Below are 23,401 nucleotides of genomic sequence, written 5' to 3' on the forward strand. Positions count from 1 at the left end.
ATACTTAACCCTCTGAGTGTCAGGGAAACATTCTGGGAGATACATAATGTTTAGAGTTAATCTGTAAATCTATTGTGCCTCATATCATAGCTAGCTACCACCTCCTCTGGGAGCTAGATCTGCCCCATGGGACAGAAATATATAATTAATGTATGTAGCCCCTCCCCCTTCATACCTGCTATCCAGGTGTGTGTGTATATATATATATATATATATATGTATATATTCCAAAAAACTAACAATATTTTTTATTTAAATAACTTATTTGATTTATTTTTATGAATATTAATCAGCTATAATGTTGTATTTTACGTTGTATATTTATACATTATATATTCTATTATATTAGAGTGTTGGAAACGCTGACATTTCAGCAAATAGAAAAAAACAATTTTTATGTAGAAATAAAAATGAATTGGGAAGAAACTAATGACCAGCGACACATCTGACCGCAAAGCATTTGTCTGATCGTATGTGTCTTTTACGTGTCTTTTACGTGTTTTCACAAAACCACATGAGCTGACACTCAATTACACCCCGCATACGAGCTATTAAATCATAACTGCAGTTTGGTGCTATAGCTCCCAAGTATCCCTGTTTAGATTGTTCAGTCCATCTCTACTCCCCCGATGATACCCTCTGTTGCCCCCTCTCTTCTCCCCTGATGCCCCTCTTTTCTAGGTCAGAGTGTTTGCCCCGATAATGTGTATAGAAACAGCAGGGAACGGCTTTATAAATTAAACTTTAAATAAAACCCATTATTCTTCTAATAAATGCCCCACTCAGGTACACGAATAGCCCCGCCCCAGCCACGCCTCTAACCACACCCCCTAAACCAAATATCCCTCTCTGGCCATTTAACACATGGAGAGGTGAGCGATGTTTACCCAACAGACAGGAGCCGCGGGGCGTTTAACCCTGATGTAAACGGATTTCAGCCGCTCCCCGTAATAAATCTGGTGTGTGCGGGTACAGCGTTCGCATCACGGCCGGTATCCGGTCCGGTCGATACATTATAACATTAAGAAATATTATTATATATATATATTATAACAGATCTACACTGGACCACCGGATTTGCCCCAGAGTATACCAGTATACCCCCGGGCTGTGGGCGTTCGGGGGAGAAGTGCCATTTGTTGCGTATTTAAGGTTGTTTTTTTTCTTGTACAGGAGGCGTCGAGCCGCAATGGAGGACGAGTCTGATGGACGGACCGTTATTTTGGGGAGATCCCTTAGCGAGCCGGGAAGGTTTGCATACGCCGGCCTCTGTGGCCTCTGTCTGGCACAGTTATACCCTGAAAAGGCGCAAAGGTGAGACTTGTCCGTGCTGTACGCGAGTATACTGCAGGCTGGGGCTCGCTCTGAAAGCTCTTCTCTCCCCCGCAGGACTTTCTGCAGGAAATTCGTTGAAGATTTAGTGGAGTGGTTACAGCTGTCCACTTCGGTGATGCCAGCAATGGTGGCCTTTGCCAGCGGCCTCGGCGGGGAAGGAACAGAAACGTTCACTCAGGTTCTACTGGATGATCCGGTTCTGAAGAGAAACCCAACGCTTATCACTCAGGTACCGCTGCTTACACGGCTCTGATTCCTCATGTCCTCTGCAGCCTCCTTGGCGGGTTTTACATTCGCGCCTCTCTGTTCCGTGCACTGCTGATGGCGTTTAAGACGGGGTAAAACACCCGGTAGAAACTTGGGCATATACTTGGGTCCGCGGAGCGACACCGATGCTTTCGTCACAAACACACGAGCCGGGAATGTCGGTTTGTAACAGACTAACGGGAGGACGGGGTTCATGTATTTCCGGAGGGTATTCCCCGTTACTCCTAAATAAGTCGCGGGTGAGGCACGAGTGCACGTTTTTATTTCTTCCTTACGTTTTTTCCTCCCCGTTTGTAACAGGGCTTTTCCTTTTCTTTCTAGGACTTGGTGTCTTTTTGCCTTAGAGAAGGTAAGGGGGCGTCATCATGATGACATTATGTTCTTTTATTTATGATTATGTTATTTGCTGTAGGAAGCACCCCATGCGGGAGAGGTTTAGCTGGACCTGGAGCGGGCGTGGGTAAAACGCGTGGTTCATGTCGCTGCTGGAATCACTAAGTGGTTACTATAGACGTGACATCCGCCACTTTCCTATTTAAATGCAAATGTAGAAATGTGTTTATTTTATAGAGGAGAATCTCGCTTTATCGCGGTTCGGCAATCGAGTGACATCTGCCAATAATTTTCCCTCCCCTCCATAAAGCGAGTCGAATAACGGCTGCCTTTTCTCTGCCGGTGGGTCTTATTTCCATAAACGCCCCGTATGTTAAGCTATTTACTAAAGTATCGGGAGGGGGGAGGATTATTCCAGAAGGCTTACCCCAAATAAACCGAAGAACAGAAATGTCTGCATTGTAATTATCCTCAGGATTATTATTATATTATATGATGAAAATATAAGAATAAATAAATTGCTCTGGATTGCCTTAAATATTATTTTTACTGCTTCTGGACCGATGATTCGCTGGCATGTACGGTGTGCTGGATGGGCCATTTGTTCAGCGCGTACCGGAATGGTGTAGCCGTTTGTAACAGTCCGACTTTATTTGTACAGGCTATTACGACGCTCGGAGTCGGGTGCTGATCTCGCACGTCTCCTGGCTGTTGCGGGTCCCTCCGGAGGCCGTGGAAATGTGCGAGGAATCCCTGATGCAGAGTCTGAAGCAGTACACGGACGAGCCCTCACAGTAAGCTCCAAGACGGTACAGCATGTGCCTCGTACGATTGTCACGGCTACATACATGTTTGGTGTTGGTCACACATGTGCGTCGCCTGTCTGTGCCTTTTATATTCTCACCACTTGGGTGTTCAAGCCCGTTTCCTCTTTCCGGTTGTACGTTAACCATTACAGCGCACCTACCTCAAGGTAAGTGGACGTATATTGTGTCCGAGTTAACCCTTTCATGCAGGAAGGGATTTCAACTCACCGTTAAGGAATTCTTTTGCGGCGGTCGGCCCGGCGCCGTTCACTTTCTGTGTGTAAGGCCAAAGAAATGGATCACTGGCTGCTAACAAGACAGAAAGCAGGACGGTCGGTTCTCGCGTCCGCTCAGTTCCACCGCATTCGGCAAACCCAACTCAACGCTAGACGTTCATTAGCTGTCATGGTGGCTCTGGCTGAGGTTGCGTTTAGAAGTTTATTAGCTGTCATGACGGCTCCGGCTGAGGTTGCGTTTGGAAGTTTATTAGCCGTCATGGCAGCTCCGGCTGCGTTTGTTATTTGGGTTACCTTTGATTTTCCTCTGCAGGCTGCCCACTCCATTCAACTCCACGTTAAATAAATAGACACCTGGAGATTAAAGCTTTTAAAACAAGGGGAAAAGAAAACTTTTTGTTTACACCCCATTGAATTTTTATCAGCCCTGTCATTTGGTAAATACTTTCCTTTCTGTCTTAATCTTTTTTTGTCTCAAGCTGCCTTATAGGAATACCTTAAATTCCGCTTTCTTCCCCCGTAATTATTAGTTGCTCTCTGTCCTGTGTCAGGTCTTTCTATTTGTTACGCTAACTGATTAAAGCGACACATATATACTTTTTTTACCTGGAACCCTTGCTGCTTTTTCTGTAGCGTTAATATTACGTTTTTATTAATTCTGTGTAATATTAATGTCCGTCGCCGCACCGTCTCCCCCGTTGATCGTTGATTTTCAGTAGAATTATTTTAGATCCCGTTGAGATAGGGACACAAGATATGTTTTTTAACCTGAATTCTACCCCGATTCTTTATCTAACCTGCCCTGGATGTGCTGAGGTTTTATTTCACAACGTTTATTTTAATCACGGGATCTTTGTGACCTCGGCATTGCCGTCCATTAATAGTCTTTATAGTGCTGTTTACATTCAGCGTCTCCTTGTGTGTATAATTTGTGACGGCTGCCGTCGCCGTGTGTCAGCACTCGTTAATCTGTCATCGATCGCTTCCTTATCTGCAGTATATTACGGCTTCTGTCCACGCCAGGCGCAGACGCGGAGCCAATAATCCCCGTGCATACGGCTTGGCGGGTTGGAGATGCTGGGAGACGGCTTGACTGATTATTGAGGTTAGGGGTCTGGCGTAAAAACAAAGGGAAAACCCGCAGGGATTTGTGCAAAGACAGCCAAATAAAAAGAAGGGTTTTTAGTTTGAAGGAGTAAACACTTTGCCTGATCTGCCAGTTATCAGACGCAGCCTTAAATCGAACAGCGTGACGATCTTTCGCCTTCATGTTTATCGACCGAGTCTCAAAGACTAACGTTGTGAACACGGAGATAAACCCCAACTTTTAAATTAAAACTCGCAATAGATAACTAGATAATCGATAAAACTTCACACGAGACTTCAATCTGAGACGTTGCGTTCATTCGTCTTCGGAGGAGAGTTGAGGTGATCCATTCTTTGTGTAACTGACTGGAATTAGAGTGCAAGCCTTCAGGACAACTTAGGTCTTCCGGCATGTTTAGTCTCAGGACCAAGTGAGGTTTAAGCTCCTACAGCAGCGGAAACAAGGAGCAGATTAGCTGGGGCCGAATTATTAATCAAATAATTTCTCTGGGTAAGGGAACCCGGTGTGCCCCCTTCCTCCAGAGACAAGGGGCACTTCTTTATCTTGCTGCACTGGGTGATCGCTAGAGCGCCTGGGCTTTAGTTCCCCCGGGTGGGCTGTCCGTCTGATGACTGTCTGTAGTTTAAATGCCCCTTTAAGACAGAAACCGGAACATAGAATCAAGAATTCACAATCACAATCACTAAGTGCAATAAAATGTTAATTGGAGCAATAAACTTACTGACCCGGGTTAATTACCCTTCTGCCAGAACTAAAGGTCTTATCTCGTTCACAGCAGCTACTGTGGGCCTTCTGGGCCGCATTCATTAAGTGGGTCAGGGTGGCAGTTATTCCTCCCCACGCAAGATCCCCAGGCAGCCGATGTGTGGTGACCGAGGTGACTAGCGCCATCTCATGGTTCTAAAATAAAGAGCCTCAAAAATGGCTGTGAGGTCACTATGACATCATCACCGCTAACCTGAGACCGTCTGCAGAACTAGCATGGCGATGACGCTGAAATCTGTATTTTAAGATATAAAACCTTTTCATCCTAAATAAACATTTTACACTGGTTTCTGTTTTAATAACCGTAAGTAAAACAGACCTTTATTTCCAAATAAAATTCGCCATCTTTGTCCCAGCGACAGAATGAAGAAGATTATTCTCCCGTCGGTACCGGGTCCGTGATGGAACTATGTCATACATGTTCTAAACCCGATTCCGGAGCATAGGCAGAGATACACGGGACGTTTAATGAATGTATAGAAAACCGATAGATAATAATCCCACCTCTGCCCCCCCCACGTCTCCGCTGCGGGGGGGAATTGCGGAACAGGCGGGGTGCGATTACACGGGGTGGGCCGTTCGCGCAGGATTGAGTGTTTGACAGCCGTGTCTTGCCGTGTCTGGGCATTAATCAGTGTTTTTTCTTTCTGTTTTTTTTTCTGCTGCTTGAATGGTAGGCATGAAGCAGGTAGGTGACGAGTTTGCATGAAACCAATCTCTGTATTCATGAGCATGACTTGTAGTGAATAACAGAGACCCCCTCGTACAAGTGTTACTGATGCTTCTCATTAAAACCCCGCCGGGTTAGTGTTAATTTGTGTTATTAATATGTATTATTATGTATTATTATTTCCGTGTCCTTGCTTAATAGATACGTGAATACCGGCTAGAGGTAATTTTTAGGTGTCACGTCCTTTGGCCGCACGTTTAATATGTATTATATGAAGCATGAGAGCAGAGCGGTCTCTTGCTCTTCGTAGGCTGGAGCCGGACTTCCTAATATACGTGCTTGAAATTCCCGAATTGTGCGGTTCCTGCTTTGCTGGGTCCCCGGCGGGTACCGTTAACAATCTCTGTTTTCTGGTAAGCGTACCGTCTAGTTGAACGATCTCCTTTTTAATTGACAGATCGACGCAGGAGTCTCGCAGGAAGAAGGAAAGTCGGAAGAAGCTGAAAAGATACTTACTCATCGGGCTGGCCACTGTCGGTGGAGGGACTGTGATAGGTAAGTAGTTGCCCTCCGTGCCTGCGTCCATATTGCTCTTAATTACTCGAGTGGTCAGTCCTTGGTGTCTTTTCTTCTCTGACAGGTCTCACCGGGGGTCTGGCTGCACCGTTCGTAGCCGCTGGAGCCGCTACTATCATCGGAAGTGCAGGGGCTGCGGTACTGGGATCCACTGCCGGCATCGCTATTATGGCGTCGCTTTTTGGTGCTGCTGGAGCCGGGCTTACAGGTAAGCCATCGTGGCCCCCGTGTTACGAGTTCACCGGGAGATTACATTGTGTTATGAGTTTCACCAACAGCTTCGCACTCCCAGGTTACAAGATGAAGAAGCGGGTTGGAGCAATAGAAGAATTTGAGTTTTTACCGTTAACTGGAGGGCGACATCTCCACATCTGCATTGCGGTCACAGGCTGGCTGAGCACGGGAAAATATGGTAATTTTATCTGCTCGATGACTCCATAGCAACATAAATTTAGTAAATACAGGAAATACTTTCATTTTTAAATATTAAAACTGACATTTGTCATTTGTTCTAGTCGGTTGGGGGAAGGATTTGGCTTTTGGACTGTTCACTTCCTGTCTGTAAATGTCCAGGAAGCGCTCTTAGGAGTAAGCGCAAATGTCTTCCCCAACCTGTTATGGAACGTCACACATTTACTTCTGTGGCCAGTATGGAAATATTTACCATAGACAGTTATTGTATTTTTTTTGTTTCTAGAAGTTTAGTGGGCCTTATCTCCAAGAAAAATATTCCATATGTGTACATTTGTAACAAATCACAAAATGAGGTCAAAAAGGAGCGTTCCTTAGAATTAGAATTATCTCTTTCCTCCGGGCTGATGACACGGGAATAATTAGACAATAAACCTCAGAGAGGGTAGAGGTTATCATCGTGTGATGGGCTGACAGCCGGTGAGGTGAGTCGCTTCTCCAGAGCTTCATGCTCCTAAATTAGACTGCTTGGCTTCTGGCGGAGATGCTGGTAGAGTGCATATTAAACACTAGGCTTCTGCATTTGGATCTGTACCAATTTTAATGAATTTCGTTACGTTTGTTCATTCGTATGAATGTCTGATAACGAAAATGAAGGACAAAGCTCATTGTGCCCGAGAAGGGTAGTTAGAGTCGGGGAGCGTGAGTGAACGTTGTCCGAACCGAAATCCGTTGTCCGAAAACAAATGGGCCAAAAAAAACCAGTTTGAATTGCTTTTGATCCACGTGGACACCCCGCTCTCTGGTTGTGTTATACTGTGAATAATATTCATGTCGTTGATGGTGTGTCTTCGTTGTAAATAGTCTGGAGGTTCTTCTGCATGGTTTAGAGGGCTCTGGTGTGGTCGGGTAATTAGAACCCTGTTCTGCTCCGCAGGAAGCTTTGTTGCCCCGTGGCAAAGTCTGTTGCACTCCACCGAGCAGTACTCCCTGGCGTGGGAGTCCAAATACCTCATGGAGCTTGGAAACGCTTTGGACGCCCTCCTAAACGGCATCATGAACATTGTTGCTCAGGAGGCCCTGAAATACACCATCCTGTCAGGTAACGGCTAAAGCGGTGGTCTTCCAGGGGGGCGTTCTCTTTGTAGACCCTGCCCGCTTACCTGTCCTTTCTTTCCAGGTATCGTGACAGCCCTGACGTGGCCAGCATCGCTCATTACCGTAGCCAGTGTGATCGATAACCCCTGGGGGGTATGTCTCAGCCGCTCAGCGGAAGTTGGCAAACATCTGGCTCAGATCCTCCTAACCCGACAGCAGGTACCTTGCGAGAGACAAACCGTGCCCTATAATCACTTCTCGTACGTTATTCTCCGGTTTGTTGAGAGAACACTTTTTGGATGTACGTGAAAGTCAAGGGGGACTAGAGGGGTTTAGACATAAGGATTATACGCCATTAACAATTAAATGTGGTGTGAATATTGTATTATTTTAGGTTTCTATGTTCATATGAATACATCATGTCTCCAGCAGCCTCTCCCCCCTTCTCTCTCTCTCCCCCCTTCTCTCTCTCTCCCTCCCTTCTCTCTCTCTCCCCCCCTTCTCTCTCTCCTGGCAGTTCCATTTGAAAGTTCTGACATAGTCCGTGGAGCTGTACAGCACACGACATTCCCGCTGCACATAAGCACCCATCACACGCAGCCGACGTGCAGATGGAGGCTGTGTGAATGCTCTTGAGGGTAGAAACGATTGAATGGCTGGGTACATGACGTGCGGGGAGTGCAGCGTCTGACAGCCGCGCATTAACGTCCATATGTTCCTCTTCGTTAAAAATGATAATTGCGTTGCTAAGTGTGGATTAAGTAAAGAATCTTCACAATGTCTATTATGCGTAATGGCAGCGCACGGAGCAGCTCCACGTATTGTCCTGAGAGACGCGGGCGACAGAAGTGTCTGTTTGAATACATTCGCTGTCAGGGCAGGACATCCGGCTGCTTCTTAACTACAACTCCCAGAACACTGAACCAGGACTGGAAATTGCAGACCAATTTATCCGCCTCGGTTAAAATATTTCCCAATTTGAATTATCCAGCTCTGATCCTACAGAACCGGAAGAGCTGCCGCATTGCACTGGGGTGTGGCTTAGTGTTAGCCACTCCCATTTCTGTGGAAGCCCCACCTCTAATGCCATAAGTAATCATAATTTATTGTATTGGGGCAGCCACTAGAATGTCGGATATAAAATTCCGGCGGGAGGCTTTAAATACGGCCCTATAGATTTAATTAAATGGGGTTACCTCTTTGAAATCAGCTGTTCTTCAGTTTAAGGACACCATAGCCCTAAATAAAGGTGGTTCCAGGGTGTGAAGTACGGAGCAAGTGTGTTTAAAAAATCCAAACTTTTTGTAGCATAGAGTTTTTGAGGTTTTTACCAAATCATCTCCTGCCTGTAGCTTCCAGGCTGCTCATTTTACCTGGGCTGTTGTTTTGGGTTCTGGAGGAATGATTTTCTATAGGATTTGTTTGTTCTGTAGAGCGTGTCTCACCATAACCGTTGTGTCGCCCCGCAGGGAAGGAGACCCGTCACGCTGATCGGATTTAGTCTGGGCGCTCGTGTCATTTACTTCTGCCTGCAGGAGTTGGCTCAGGAGGCAGGTAACTGCAAACTGGCCATCGCTATTCAGCCCTCGGCTCCCCGACGCCGTCTGTAACGCCTCAAATTTTATGTTTAAACTTTTTGTTATGGTTTTGATTGCCAGCTCTTTTCCCGATTTTTTTTTTTAATTTTTTTTTTTATTTTTAAATTCTATCTTCGCTTGGCTCTTTGTCGGATTGATTTAGAATGAATTTATACAGGGTCCCGGCAGCTTCAGGGATTGGCCCTAAGATTATCAGGCCTTTGTTCTTAACGGCATGTTTGCCCCTGACAGGCTCGGAGGGCATCGTCGAGGATGTAGTCCTTTTGGGAGCCCCCGTGGAAGGTGATCGAAAGAAATGGGGAGCCCTGACCAAGGTGGTGTCCGGAAGAATCATTAATGGATACTGCAGGTGAGAGACCCCGTTGGGGGCTACAACTTAATGTAACCATGTGAACCCCTCTGTGGCCAAAGTGAGGTCCATTTTTTTGGCTATGTCCAGCTGTGATTGGCTACCGGTTTCATTGTCAGTTTTTAGTACCAGGTGCGTTTTTCCTGTCCGTAGAAAATAATTTACAGATGCTGGAAAGCATTGATGCCGCTCCTTACTTTTTAAAATAAATGCCCTCTCTATACTCACAGTAAACCGGTCACCCCGGTCCAGGGCACATCGGTTAGAGGTTTGGAACTGAGGTCCCTAGGCCAGCCGCAGACCCCCCCATGCGTCACTGATAGTAAATCCTGTGCTAATCCCTCTCCCTCCCGTCCAGAGGAGACTGGCTGCTGAGCTTTGTGTACCGCAGCTCCTCGGCGAAGCTGAACGTGGCCGGATTGCAACCCGTTAACCTGGATGACCGCAGGATGGTGAACGTGGACCTGTCCTCCGTGGTACGTGGCTGTGTAGTTTGTACTTGCCTCGGATTCTGTTAGTAAGGAAGCCGGTTGGCGTTTGGATTGCTGGATGTTTTTGCCTTTTGCCCTCCTCGCCCGTCTCTTATGATTACTCTGCTCTTGAAGGAGATGAAGGATCAGCGAGCGCCTCGTTATCTCCTAATCTAATTATTTCTCAATCCTCCTTCGCATCATTTACATATTTATGAGCGTTATTAAATCCCGGCGTTAAACCGCCAAGAGGCTTGATGTGTTCCACCTAGAGAAGGCATCTGATCAGAAGCCCGGGGAGCTTAACGGACCCCTTAAAATCCCCACCGGGGGCTCCTTTAACGTAATAAATAACACAGAGCTGCAGCCCACTAATACACGTTAGAGAAAATATATTGAGTGATGGCTCTCCTGTCCTTCCGGAAGACCTCTGCTGATCTTGTGTTAGTTTCTATCGCCTCCCGCGGGCATCCCACTGATAATTTATATGAATCCCTGCGATAATATCCAGTATAATATGGAGACCCGACCCATACTGGTCTGGATTTAATCATTTCCTCTCTATGGAAGCCGAGTCCTGTTTATTGTGTGTTTTACCGCAGGCGGCCCTTCCTACCCTCTTCATTCAGCCCGACGCGGCTTCTAACTGTAGGTGAACTCCCGGCGTGCCGACGTCCATTTTTACGCCGTCAGGTTAATTGCTGCCCCTTCACAGTGCAGACGCTGGTTGTAACAATCCCTTTTATAGCCCCCAAGGCATCAGCGGGCATCACTATTCGAGTGTCCGTGAAACCGAAAGCCTTCCTGCTCTATCCAGGCATTCTGCCCCCTATAACACCAATGCATTATACATGGTCTCTTTATAAATAAGGGTTAATGTCATTACCTGCGCCGCAGCTTTACTTAACCCCGTTTTGGTGTCTTCTCCGGCAGGTTAAGGGACACCTGGATTACATGAAGCAGATGGACACAATACTGAAGGCCGTGGGCATTAAAACCAAAGAGTGTCGTTTTGAAGAACAGAGCGGCCTCCTTAACCACTCGACAACCCGAATTGTGGAAAAATGTAATCAGCCGCCGACCGAGGAGTGCGACGGAAACGCTCCTTGGGATTGGGAACCTGTCGTTTCCGCAGAGGCATCAGATCCTCTAACCAGACGCGACTCCCAGCTCCGGGACAAAGAGTTGCAACCGCAGGGAGCATCTCGGTCCACCTGCATCAGATGTTCTGCCACAGAAGAAGCTCAACCGCCCTGCGCAGACTGCACAAACAACAACGAGGCAACGGCAAGAGCCGACAAACTCAAACCTGATAGAGGGAGCAGCGAGACATCGTACAAGTGACCGCCATCGAGAGCGCGGACTCTTAACATAATCCATGTGCTGCCACGCGGACAGATCCATGACACAAAGCCATCTATATACGTGGCACCGAGGCCTGTCCTGGAATCTTGATTGAACGTGGCACAGGACGCGGTCCTTCCCCTCCCGTCAGCGCTTGGCGGCTGGGAGGATCGTCAGACTGCACCTTCATATAATCTCCGAGGCTGTGAAGCCCTAATAAGGAAAATGCCGTCCACGTTTTTACTGGAAGCTCCGTTACGGCCATTTTTCTGAAAGTCTTTCCAAAGAAATGTGAATTGTTTTTAGGGATACCAGAGGAAGAAACGTGAACGTTACCAGCGGCTCGTCTCACTTTGCAATAGAATCGATAAACCTTCAGAATAAAATCTAAAAACTTAGCAAATATTTATTCATTTTGTAAAGTACAATAGTATGTATTTTTTTTTAGCACAGTCCATTTGGGGGCTCTAAAGTTTTTGCCCTATGTTTGGGGTACGGAGAGTATTGCAGGCAGTGTCACGCTATTGGCTGCTGGGTGATGTCCGTCACCCAGCAGCCAAAAGGGACTCTCATGCCGCTGATGTTAATAGCTGTGGGTAGGAGTAACATTACTATGTGTTTTAAACATTTATTTTCATTTAACCCCCCCCCCCCACAGGTCACAGCGATTCGGTGTTTAAAAATGTGTGATTTAAAGAAAAAAAAAGAGAGAGAGAAAAAACTTTTTTAATACACAAAAAATGATGACAACGCAACACGGTGTAAAATGACGTAATCAAATGTATCTGAAAAACCTGAAGTCGTTCCAAAGGTAAAAAGAGTCCGCTGGCAGGATCCGCATGTAGCGGCGGCTGTATAAGAAGCCCCCGCGGTCTCGTGTATCCGGAATCTTCTGTTCCAAGCCCCCCCGGCGCCCCCTGGTGGCTCAGTCCATGGGGGTGTTCAGCTGGTGGACCTGCATCTCTTGCTCCAAGTCAAACAGATTGACTGAGTCGGCGGCCGTCACAGGCAGAGGGTCCGTGCTGTGGTCCTTGTAGTTCGCCAGCAGGTGCTCGTTGCCCAAAGTGGCCGAATACATCGAGTCCGTCTCCCCCCGCAAGGTCAAGACATTGCGCAGCGACAGTCCCAGGCGAGGCGCGCTGTTGGAGTTGCGCATGGAGAGCGAGATGACCCGAGAGCGGCGGCAGCACGGCAGGTACTTCCCCATCGCACGCTTGAAGTCTCTCATGAACAGGGGGTAAATGATGGGGTTCATGGTGCTGTTGCAGTAGCCCAGCCAGGTAAGGACATCGAAAAGTCCCGGGTGGACACAGTCACAGACCGCCTGCGTGACAGGAAAGGAGAGGGGGTTATTCCAGAACATTCTATAAAACATTCCTATTCTTCATCCAAAAGAAGGCAAAAAAACCCTAATTAATCTATAGAATTTCTTTTACTGGCCATTTTCTCTTGACGTAAGGTTGCCTTGGTAACCATACAAATGGCAGCGCATGGATGTGCATTTTAATTTTCAGATCACTTAAATCAATATATTCTCTAAACATGTATAATGTATAAGGTCTAGTGACCCCCCCCCCCGGCACTTGAAAAGGATAAGGTTTATTTACCTGCACCACGTTGGCCACAAAGAACGGCAGCCACGCCACGAAAAACATGCCCAGGAGGACGCCCAGCGTGAGGCTGGCTTTCAGCGCCTTCTTACTGTGTTTTGTGATAAACTTTCTGCTCTCCATCCCCGGAACGGCGAGGACCTGAGACGACGAGGAGGAGGAGGAGAAGTCAGAGGTTGGGGGGCAGCAGACGTGGGGCGAACAGCAAGACCCCAAAAACCCTTCCCCGGTCTCCCGTGTCCCACTCAAACCCTTCCCCGGTCTCTGATCCCGGTCACATTGTCTCCTGTCACTCTTTGCGTCTTTCTAGCTCAGACCCATCTTGGTCCTCGGGGGCCGAATACAGCCCAGAATAACCAGGGTCTTACATTTCCGAGAGGTATTCTTCTCTCTCACTTGGCGAAAACCCAAAGGGATCTGCGAGGAAGGACCTCAAAAAGGACCAATCATGATGGAAGCTCGTTGGGACCCCCTCGTATGTGAGATTAAAAAGGCTTTAATTCTTTATGTTGGAGGAGAAGGAATGACCTTTTCCGCCTCAATTAAGAAGATCCAGAATCTAAATGTGTGGAAGCCATAGACCCCCCCCATCTCATTCAGCACGGTGCAGACCCCCATCTCATTCAGCACGACGCAGACTCCATCTCATTCAGCGCGAGGCAGACTCCCATCTCATTCAGCACGATGCAGACCCCGATCTCATTCAGCACGGCGCAGACCCCCATCTCATTCAGCACGGCGCAGACCCCCATCTCATTCAGCACGGCGCAGACCCCCATCTCATTCAGCACGACGCAGACCCTCCATCTCATTCAGCACGGCGCAGACCCCCATCTCATTCAGCACAGCGCAGACCCCGATCTCATTCAGCACGGCGCAGACTCCATCTCATTCAGCACGGCGCAGACTCCATCTCATTCAGCACGACGCAGACCCCGATAACAGCCCTAGAAATATATTAAAGATAAATGCCTCCCCAGCCTTTGAAATGTCACGGCCGTCATCAAACGGAAGGAAATTGCCGCTCCTGACCTTGTAACATTATCTTGTCATTCCTGCGCAGCTCATCCGCTCTCCCGAACACGCAGGAAAAGTGCAGAGAATCCATTAACACAGAGGGGCCGGGGGGCCGGCGACAACCTGCTTAATGCCATTTAAAAGCTGCCTCTGCTGTTCGCTCTACCATTAGCAAAAAGGATTTTTACACCTTCCAAGTAATGGGGGGCCGACCCAGGAACGCAGCTCTGCAATGTGTCCCGAATCACGCACATCCACTCCCGTCATCACACACACTTCTCAATGATTTATATACATTCTCTAATACAGAACTCTAAGGTAACGGACACGGCGGGTGGATAGGGGGCTCCGTCTATTAATCATTTGTCGATGACAGCGTGTGCTCCCCAATACCCTCAAACACTTAAAACCAATCAGGATTATTCTTAAAAAAAGCTTAACGTGACCTGTGTTTGCCACCTCCATAGGTAGTGGATTCCAAAGCTTTACTGCCCTCTCCGCAAGAAGGAGACTCACAGACACCGCATATAAAATAAGGCAAAGCCGCGTATCTGAGACGTCTCCGACCGGTAACACCGGAGCCAACGGCGAGCCTAGAGAAACAGACCCTTCCGGGTATATACAGGTAAGCGTGTGCGTGTGCGTGTAAAGTGTGATATCTTTAAGTCCTTCTTTTGATACCTAAACTCTCAAACCGCTTTCTGCCCGTATAAAATCTCACTTTAACCCCTTAAAAGGTTTTTTTTTTTGGTTAGCAGCAAATTGATTCCAATTAACAAATGTCACAAATTAATGTCGTGTATTATATGCCGTGTATTAATGACATGTATTATATGTTGTGTATTATATGTTCTTTATTATATGTCGTGTATTATATGTCGTGTATTATATGTTCTGTATTATATGTCGTGTATGATATGTCGTGTATGATATGTCGTGTATTATATGTCGTGTATTATATGTTGTGTATTATATGTCGTGTATTATATGTCGTGTATTATATGTCGTGTATTATATGTCGTGTATGATATGCCGTGTATTAATGCCGTGTATTATATGCTGTGTATTATATGCCGTGTATGATATGCCGTGTATTAATGTCGTGTATTATATGCCGTGTATTAATGAGACGTAAGGCGATATAATTCTCGCAGTTCAGGGAACATCGAGTGAAACGATATGTAGAAGGTTTTGGAGAAGGTTCTGTTCGGGCTGCGGGTTCTCGCTGGTAGAAGGTTGCATTTAATTGCCGTTGCGAGCGATCTGGCAGCTGCGCATGCTGAGCAGAGGGTTGGGGGTGGGATGTTTAATGCACGGTGGGCACAATCCATTCCTGGCAGGAGTGAGACGCCAACATTATTCATGCTGAAAATACAATGCGGTGGGTTCGGAGAGGGATGCGTGACTCACGCCGTATGGCTCGTCCGCACTTCTTTTAGTAGAAGCGTCTGGAGCTTCGCTCTAAGCCTGAAGACAGAACAGGAGGAACTTGACGGGGAGGAATAAGACACTTTGGAGGGTGCTGAGTGTGGCCGTTCGGCTACAGAGGCTTCTGTATAGTGCGGTCACTAGTCTAGTGCAGCCAATGGGAGTCAGAATATCCCCAGCATGACTTCTATTGGCTGCTCAACTTTAGACCAATGGAATACAGCCGACCTGGGGGGCCATCACTCATTTCTTTACATTACCCCGTCCGCTTTACACTCACAGCAGCCAAGTGAGCTGGGGGCATAAGCCATGACGGATGAGGAAGCCCAGCAGCTCCTCCTGGGCGGGCTCCATGAACCAATTTTGCTCCTAAATCCCAAATTGTGGCCCTAGAAACCAGTATTAATGCAGCTAGGAGACGACGTAAACGACAGACATCCCACCCATAAACGCCTCGGTCCCTGCATGGTCCTTCCTCTGGATTATTATTCTATCGGTGGGGTCACCAGGACTATTGGTGATTTTCCACGAAGGATAATTTAACTTTGAAGGACCCACCTGACCCCCCTTTTTTGTTGCTTAATAATAAATGTTTAATATTAATAATACTGTTTAGTAAAAAAACACCAAATATTGGCTCGTTCTGTCTTCTTATTAGGAGGCTCGTTAAGTAATCTGGGACATCCTTTCACAAAGTATCTGGGGCAAGACGTTGCGTGGCGTCTCCAGCATGCAGCCCCCCTGTGCGTTTTATGTCTGTGTTCCCTATGGGCGCAGGAACCAGAATAGCAGAAAGGCTTCTTTTTCTTAAAAAATGAACGTCTGCCGGGCTTCCTGAATTTAACCCCCCCCCCCCCGTTGTTTTGTTTCCTTTATATATCTGGTTTGCAGGCCGTTACATTATCTGTAGTAACCGCTCTCATTCGTCATATGAGGTGGAGCAGGGAATGTGTGGATCAATAACAGGATAAAGTGATCGATTGATTTGTGTCGGTTGAAGGGGCCGAGACAGACGAGCTCCATTAAGCCCAGGGTTGCCTGTGGAGGACATGGGGAGGTGGGCAATTGAGTTGCCCCCCTTGGGTACATGCGAGTGGATGTCTAGTAAGAAGTGACTTCTGCTCACCTGGTTGGGTTCCTCGGACACGTTGGGCTTGTTGGTCGTCAGAGATGCGACTTGGACGGCCTGCTTTCTGGCGGCCAGCAGGATCCTGCAATAGGTGAAGGAGATGGCAGCTGATGGAAGGAAGAAGGTCAGACATGAAGCAATTAAAGCATAAGGTAAACTGACCAGAAGGCGGCACTGCTTCTCCTGGGGGTCAGACGTCAGGTTCATGGACTGTATGTCAAAGTCCTGTTCATGCCACCCCATTTCAATGGGCAGGAAGGAGGCCAGGGAAGCCAACGACCAGGTGGCCAAGATGAGGCAGAGGGCTCTACAGGAGGTCATCCTCAGCTTGTACTTAAGAGGGGAGATAATGAGGAGGTACCTGTCCAAGCTGATGACACAAAGGTTCAGGATGGACGCGCTGCAGCACATAACATCAAAGGAGTACCAGATGCAGCAGAAGTTTTCATCCAGGACCCACCGACCATAGAGTTCATTCAGCATGGCAGGAGGCATGACCACCAGCCCCACCATGAGGTCTGACATGAAGAGGGACACCAAGAAGTAGTTGGAGGTGTTCCTCAGGGACCTCTGGGTGAAGATGAGAAGAATCAGTAAGGTGTTTCCCAAAGTGGTGAGGAAAATAATGAAGCAGAGCAAGATGGCCATCCAGACCATCCTTCCGTTTGAGGACCCCTCTTCTCCCTTTCCATAGAGTCCACTCAACTGTTCCTCCATCCCCAGACAGATGAGAGAGTGTCCTACAGAGGACAGACCACTGCACTTCCTTCTCTCTTCTCTGTGCCCCTCTTGCCCACTCCATGTATCCTATGCCACCTCCAACAGCACATCTGCACTTGACCCCAGCATGCCTCCCCTGGCCAGGCAATCACCTGTGGGTTATCTGCCCTCCTTGCCAGCTCATTGTGTGGAGGCTGCCGGTTGCTTTGCTGCTGCCTCCTGCTTCCACAGCCTCCTGGATCTGCTCATCGTCCTCTTTTATTATCTCGCTGCCTTCCTCAGACCCCTCGGCTTCCTTGGCCTCTCCTCAGCGTCCTCCTGCCTCCTCCGGCATCACCTGCAGCTCTCATTGTGGAGGACGAAGTCAGAGAGATGATTCCCTGAAGCTGCAGATCTCAGATGTGGAAATCAGCTGTAGATGCAGGAGGGATTATGGTGGGAGGCAGCCAGACCCTCGGTGACGTGCAAATCCCCTTCCAATAAAGGGTAACTCTCACAACTCACAGGCAGCACAGCTAATGAGACAGCTACTGGCTGAGGATGATGGGCGTTTCAGTGCTCATCAAGCCAACTTAGCTTTAATGCCCTTGTCTCTTGTCTGAGCATCATGGGAGTTGTAGTTCTATAACAGCTAGAGACTGTTCTGAAATAATCTTCTCTTTACACAGAAAGTAAGCCCCTCGGGAAATGTTTATTTCACTTTTATTTGTAGCCAGACAGCTAATCGGGCAACATTGTGACAAATCTGAGGCACTAATGGATCAATCCCCAGAATATTCACCCGATGATAAATATAAAGATATTTACGGCCCCTGGACAGAGATTCCCGCGAGATCCGCTTCATCCGATCGAGAGCAGAACAAAAATACAAAAATATCCATTTAGACCTAAAAGCCTGATGTTTTATTTGTCTCTGATTCTTGTGGAGCGGCTCTTGTTTATTCTATAAGAGAGATCCTGATCTATTACCGATCCTGGGAACATCCCGGATCCCGGATCTCTTACCGATCCTGGGAACATCCCGGATCCCGGATCTCTTACCGATCCTGGGAACATCCCGGATCCTGGATCTCTTACCGATCCTGGGAACATCCCGGATCCCAGATCTCTTACCGATCCTGGGAACATCCCGGATCCCGGATCTCTTACCGATCCTGGGAACATCCCGGATCCCAGATCTATTACCAATCCTGGGAGTGTCCCGGATCCCGGCTCTTTTACCGATCCTGGGAACATCCCGGATCCTAGATCTCTTACCGATCCTGGGAACATCCCAGATCTATTACCAGTCCTGGGAATATCCTGAATCCCAGGTTACCACCAATGGAACCAGTCCATCCCAGTGTCATTGTCTCAGTTGGGTATTGAAGATCCAGCAGATTTGTGTCCAGCGGCCATCGCGCTCCTACAGTATTCATTCTATAAGAGCTTCAATCATTCCAAATGCCACAAAACCATAGAAAGATCTCCAGATCATAAACGCTAAAGGGGGATTCCCTGCGGGGCTGTCCAGGGTGCTGAATCATCAAATGAAGGCGGAAGACCCGGCTCCAGACTCTTCCATTAACCACAGAAACCAGTAAGATGACTGGGAATGGCGTCTTTCTCCTTAAAATGGAGATTTAAGTGCAGACCCCAAAAATGATCTCTCATCTCGTATCTTTTTAGTAACCCACGATGGGTGGCTGAGGGTGATTGTGAGCGAGGCCACCGCTTTATGGAGTTAAATGTTTAAGGGTTAAATGCTTATAGCTTTGGGACTTTTCACCAATGGAAGCGTCTCCATAAGATGTGTCTCATAGCAGATCGCTCTCTCTCTCACACTCTCACGCGCTCTCTCTCTCTCGCTCATGGAAACATCTCCATCGGCAGTCACCGTCGCTTGGGGTTCCTCTCGGGGTCTCGCACCTCCTGAAGTCTAATTACCGATAGTTATCCCGTCTGCGATAAAGAAGCGGACGGCCGCGGGGACTCCGTTATTCCGAAGCCTCCGTCTCACGTTTAACCCCTTACGTTTCCGGCTCCCGTGGAGCCGCTCTGTGTGAGACAATTGGGAAGCCTTCTGGCTGGTGTTTAGTAGATAGTGGAATCGGGTCTGGCGGGGTGTTAGAATGAAGTGGCCCGTCTGTTACGTGGGATACGACTCCCAGCACTCTCAGACAGCGGCTCTGCGTTACCTCGCTCTCCGCGGGTCGTAGGAAGATTCATTCACTAAATAATTATCCCTGAATGTATGGATGGACGGATTAACATCCCTTTCCCGACAGCGAAGAGACATCCCGGAGACTTCAGAGCGCTCGTTGCCGTTACATAGAGTGACATCTGCTGTCCGGTCTGCGCATGTCACGACTGCCGATATTCTCCTCCGCATCTCGCCTTTCAAGTCCCTTTGACAACCGTTTCTTTATAATCAGGTTCTTAACGTATATCTCGCTTATTGTTTCCATGGCAGCCGTACAGGGGGGCTGCTGAAGACCCCATTGGTTTAAAAAGCCCCCTCGGAGGATCGGGAAGGGGCAAGAGATTCCCCATAAAAGGAAAACTAACTTGAGATGGTATTTAGCGTGATTATTTTTTCCGCCCCGTTTGTTAAACAAAAGGTCCCCTGAAAACCTTGGCTGCACCCCGTTCCTCGCCCCAGCTGTTTTTTCCTCCCCGGCCGGTCTCTCCACCCTAAACTCTTGGGGGTTGCTGGTTGTTCCTCCCAAACCCAGCTGCTCCGAACGCAGCCTTAACCCCGGCAGGACCCCAGAGCTGGCGGCCCGGAGCGAGCTGGACCCGGCGCATGTTCAGCGGGAACATTCTGGGATTTCGACCAGAGAATGATCGCATCTCGTGTGTACTTGGGCCGCCGAGCCTGAATCTTGGCACGCGTGGCTTACAATTACATTTTAATAAGTCACATGGACCCCATTACCCCAAACGTTTAGGAGAGAGAGAAAAAAAACCCGGAGAAGACGACTTCAGAAACAACGCGGCTCCGGGAGATCACCAAGCGCTGGAAATCAGGGGTTAAATTCACCGATTCGTCTTTCGGACGATTAACCCATCGATGACATCATGTGAAGCAGAGACTTATCTGGAAAAACGCGAGGAATTCAGGACCGTCTCCCTGCTGCTTCGATCGCCGCGGCCGGAATGTCATCGATAGACCTTTTATTTATTTATTTATTATTTGATACATTTGTGGCAAGAATAAGAATAAAATAAAGTATTTATTGGGTGAAGTGCGCAGAGTTCTACATGATTTTATTCGTAAGATTGGATTATGTGACATACAGGCTTCCCCTGCGTATTACGGGAAGAATCTGGATCCGCGGGGGGGGCAAACGTCCCGTCAGCGCCTGCCGGGGGGGGGGGGGGCTAACAATCTCTTTATGCTCATTATACTAAACGACCCAAGCGATAGTCTGCGGGATACGGAGTCATCGTCTCCATTAACCGCTGGAGAGCGTGAAGCCAGGCAGGTCCGGGTGGCTACTAGAGATCTAAGAAGGCCACTGAGATAGAATTTAATACGCAGTGTTTAATACATCAGTGTCTTTAACTCATTAACTGCCCCTAGGCCTAGTGAAGCTGATAGAGCCGGGCGTATTTCTGCGCCCTAAGTTACAAACTTTTAAACTGTGGCAGGTTCTCGGCCAACCCTGCTGGGTCACGGATATTAAGGTGCAGCTGCTGGATTTTAAGCAATAATACCCCGATTTCTCTTACTCATGGACCCTGTGACCGTTGGAGTTGACACGCATGTGTCCCGTCGGCCATAGGTCCCGAGAACGTGTCTTTCTCTGTGCCGCGCAGGCGGCTGTACCTATGGCCGTGGGTGATGGGAGTGGGGCATTGTGTACGAGTCCGGGAGGTGGGACTGTCATTCCTCGCTCTCTCCGTCTCTCTGTGCCGGTGACGGCGAGTCCTCCTCTCGGTGGGGTGACTGGTGGCGGCCGACGCTCTCTGCGGGTGGAAGCGTCTCCTCGGCCGTGTTCAGGTACACGTTAAACATGGCTCCCTCCTGGCTCAGCTCCTTCCCGCAAGCCTGGCAGCTGCACCTCAGGATCTTCTCCACCAACTTGTCCACGCGGGGGACATCTTCATTGCCTGGACACTCCAATGTGACCTACCGGAAGGAGGCGAAGAAACAGGGCCTTTATAATGGAACACGCAACATGTAACACGGAACCCAGATGGACGCACCGGGGTGTTAAAGGGACAGCGACAGTCAAATAGGCTGCCGACGACAGTCAGGGTTAGGAGGCTTCCGCTGTTGAACGCGTTAACCTGAACTCTTTCCCCAGGTCGGTTTTTGGCCCCGAGGCAATAAGGCACTCACCACATCCCACATGGACTTGGCCGGCATGCAGGAGTCGCAGTGAACCAGAGACTCGGTGGACTGCGGGAACGTGTTGGGGACGCTGTAGCTGAAGCATTGCCCCAGGCAGGCCCTGTAACGAGGAACATTCAATCAGAACGGGCTACACAAGGGGGTGTCGGAGAGTCTGGGGGGACTGGGACCCCCAACTCTGGTTTCCAGGGGGTCCCTGGGCCTCCTCGACTTTAATTACCCTGCTGGATCGGACCGGGTCGGGGATCTTACCGGTTCTGGATGGATTTGGACTCGCAGCCGCTGTGACCCACTATCTGGGTGATGTTCTTGGCTTCGCACCAGGCGCTCTTGTCCGGAAATAACGCCAGCCGGTTGATTGGAGGAGGCGCTGCGGAAATCGCCAGTGGCAGCAGATAGCCAATCAGAAGCCAGATCATCATCGTCGCCTAGAACTGAATCCAAACGAGTTACTTCAGCGGGATTTCAAAACGTTTAAATATTGGAATACGTTCAATCAGGGGTCTCACACTAAATGAAAGCTGTCCAACTCAGGCCCAAAGGGGCCAGAAGCTCCCCAAATATTATCTATTATCTGGGACCCCATTGCCGGACCCCTGTAGGCGCTTTGCAGCGTTCTGCAGTTCTCAGGTATGTCCAGCAGGGGTCACTGTCTACCCAGCTACTCCGTAAGTGCGCTTGGTCCAAGGAACGCGTCTGACCCCGGCTAACCCCACACGCCCCGGGCATACGCTTCTGCCAGCAGGGGCTAGTAATGGCCGATACGGGGCACATCCCACTTAACACATTGATGGCCATATGGGGGTGAAGCCTCACGGTGAGAGCCGTGCCACAAGGAGAGGTCGGTGGCTTCCTGCGCAGGCTCTGAATTCACTCCTTTTGCCACCAAATGCCATGCGCCTGAACAGGAATCAGCGTAGTTATTGTACATCGCTGCGGAATATGGTGGCGCCATACAAATAATAAAATAATAAGGATATGAAGAAACACGAGATCATTCTGACCCGAACCGCTAAATGGCGACCAGAGCCAACCCCATTCCAACATGGCGACCGGAGAAAACGGGAAACAAGATGGCTGCCGCCCCGCGACCCTTCATTTTGCTGGTTTTTATAGAAATACATATCTGACGGAATGCAGCCTGACCCGTCCCGGCCGAAACGGTTACGTGATTAAATATAATTAAGTCTCTCTTCTTTATGGGGTGGAATTCGATGACTCAGGAAAGTACGGGATCTGCGCGGCCCCCCGTGGGACAGGACCCCTCGTGCGTTCAGTGAAACCCAGCGGGGTCAACGAGTGCAAGTTCAGCGGGCGAGGCTTGGCAGCGCTACATACCGAGGGCCTGCGATGGCGGATGAGTATTGGGATCTGGTATTTGAGGAATAACCCCCCCCCCCGGGCAGGTCTTGATGTCTAATTCCTCCCCGGTTTCGGTTTTACGGCAGGTTAGCGTGTGGATTACACGCCTCCACATTCATGTACAGACAGAAGCCTCCTGTCCACGCCTGCCTGCGCAGCACGTCCTCGCTCGGTACATGTCCCGGCCGTCGCCGCCGCGGGGATGGAATTCGCTTTGGCTTCACATGAAGGCGTTTCGCTATCTCTACATCTACAAGAGTGAGTCTACCTCCGACGCGGGCTTAACCCTTCACCGACGGCGAGCAACAGAGAAAGCGCTTCAGGAAAGCCGTATTTGGTACAGGGGCCGAAACCTTCATTTCTTTGTATAAATAAAAAAAATTATCAAAATCACTTTTTTTATCTGTTTTTTTTGGTGGATTTTTGTGGA

General features: G+C 48.6%; 3 protein-coding genes across 3 annotated transcripts; 1 reads left to right on the forward strand and 2 right to left on the reverse strand.

The window, feature by feature from the left end:
• Positions 1–1,173: 1,173 nt before the first annotated feature.
• Positions 1,174–11,730, forward strand: TMCO4 (transmembrane and coiled-coil domains 4). Its single transcript, XM_053451638.1, has 13 exons — positions 1,174–1,314; positions 1,390–1,564; positions 1,924–1,951; positions 2,597–2,729; positions 5,978–6,075; positions 6,161–6,304; positions 6,389–6,508; positions 7,445–7,609; positions 7,688–7,824; positions 9,075–9,159; positions 9,435–9,552; positions 9,911–10,028; positions 10,956–11,730. The coding sequence occupies exons 1-13, from the start codon at positions 1,190–1,192 to the stop codon at positions 11,364–11,366; spliced, it is 1,857 nt and encodes a 618-aa protein (XP_053307613.1). The 5' UTR covers positions 1,174–1,189; the 3' UTR covers positions 11,367–11,730.
• Positions 11,731–12,074: 344 nt separating this feature from the next.
• Positions 12,075–17,589, reverse strand: HTR6 (5-hydroxytryptamine receptor 6). The gene is made up of 3 exons (XM_053451642.1): positions 16,548–17,589; positions 12,974–13,117; positions 12,075–12,690 (listed from the first exon to the last, which is right to left on the reverse strand). Exons 1-3 carry the CDS (start codon positions 17,265–17,267, stop codon positions 12,292–12,294), a joined length of 1,263 nt encoding a protein of 420 aa, XP_053307617.1. The 5' UTR covers positions 17,268–17,589; the 3' UTR covers positions 12,075–12,291.
• Positions 17,590–20,650: 3,061 nt separating this feature from the next.
• NBL1 (NBL1, DAN family BMP antagonist) lies at positions 20,651–22,167 on the reverse strand. Its single transcript, XM_053452117.1, has 3 exons — positions 21,862–22,167; positions 21,598–21,709; positions 20,651–21,384 (listed from the first exon to the last, which is right to left on the reverse strand). Exons 1-3 carry the CDS (start codon positions 22,029–22,031, stop codon positions 21,139–21,141), a joined length of 528 nt encoding a protein of 175 aa, XP_053308092.1. The 5' UTR covers positions 22,032–22,167; the 3' UTR covers positions 20,651–21,138.
• Positions 22,168–23,401: the final 1,234 nt, after the last annotated feature.

The sequence above is a fragment of the Spea bombifrons genome, chromosome 12 (genome assembly GCF_027358695.1).
Source record: "Spea bombifrons isolate aSpeBom1 chromosome 12, aSpeBom1.2.pri, whole genome shotgun sequence".
In the NCBI taxonomy this organism is placed as follows: domain Eukaryota; kingdom Metazoa; phylum Chordata; class Amphibia; order Anura; family Pelobatidae; genus Spea; species Spea bombifrons.

Bases quoted from the DNA above. Each gene is read 5' to 3' on its own strand.
- TMCO4 (XM_053451638.1), top strand. From the start codon at position 1,190: ATGGAGGACGAGTCTGATGGACGGACCGTTATTTTGGGGAGATCCCTT. The intron at 1,315-1,389 runs GTGAGACTTGTC...TCTCCCCCGCAG, and splicing joins TACCCTGAAAAGGCGCAAAG to GACTTTCTGCAGGAAATTCG. The intron at 1,952-2,596 runs GTAAGGGGGCGT...TTATTTGTACAG, and splicing joins GTCTTTTTGCCTTAGAGAAG to GCTATTACGACGCTCGGAGT.
- HTR6 (XM_053451642.1), bottom strand. From the start codon at position 17,267: ATGGAGGAACAGTTGAGTGGACTCTATGGAAAGGGAGAAGAGGGGTCC. The intron at 13,118-16,547 runs GTGAGCAGAAGT...TCGTCGTCTCAG, and splicing joins TGTCCGAGGAACCCAACCAG to GTCCTCGCCGTTCCGGGGAT. The intron at 12,691-12,973 runs GTAAATAAACCT...CCTGTCACGCAG, and splicing joins TTGTGGCCAACGTGGTGCAG to GCGGTCTGTGACTGTGTCCA.
- NBL1 (XM_053452117.1), bottom strand. From the start codon at position 22,031: ATGATGATCTGGCTTCTGATTGGCTATCTGCTGCCACTGGCGATTTCC. The intron at 21,710-21,861 runs GTAAGATCCCCG...TCCTCGTTACAG, and splicing joins TCCAAATCCATCCAGAACCG to GGCCTGCCTGGGGCAATGCT. The intron at 21,385-21,597 runs GTGAGTGCCTTA...TCCTTCCGGTAG, and splicing joins CCAAGTCCATGTGGGATGTG to GTCACATTGGAGTGTCCAGG.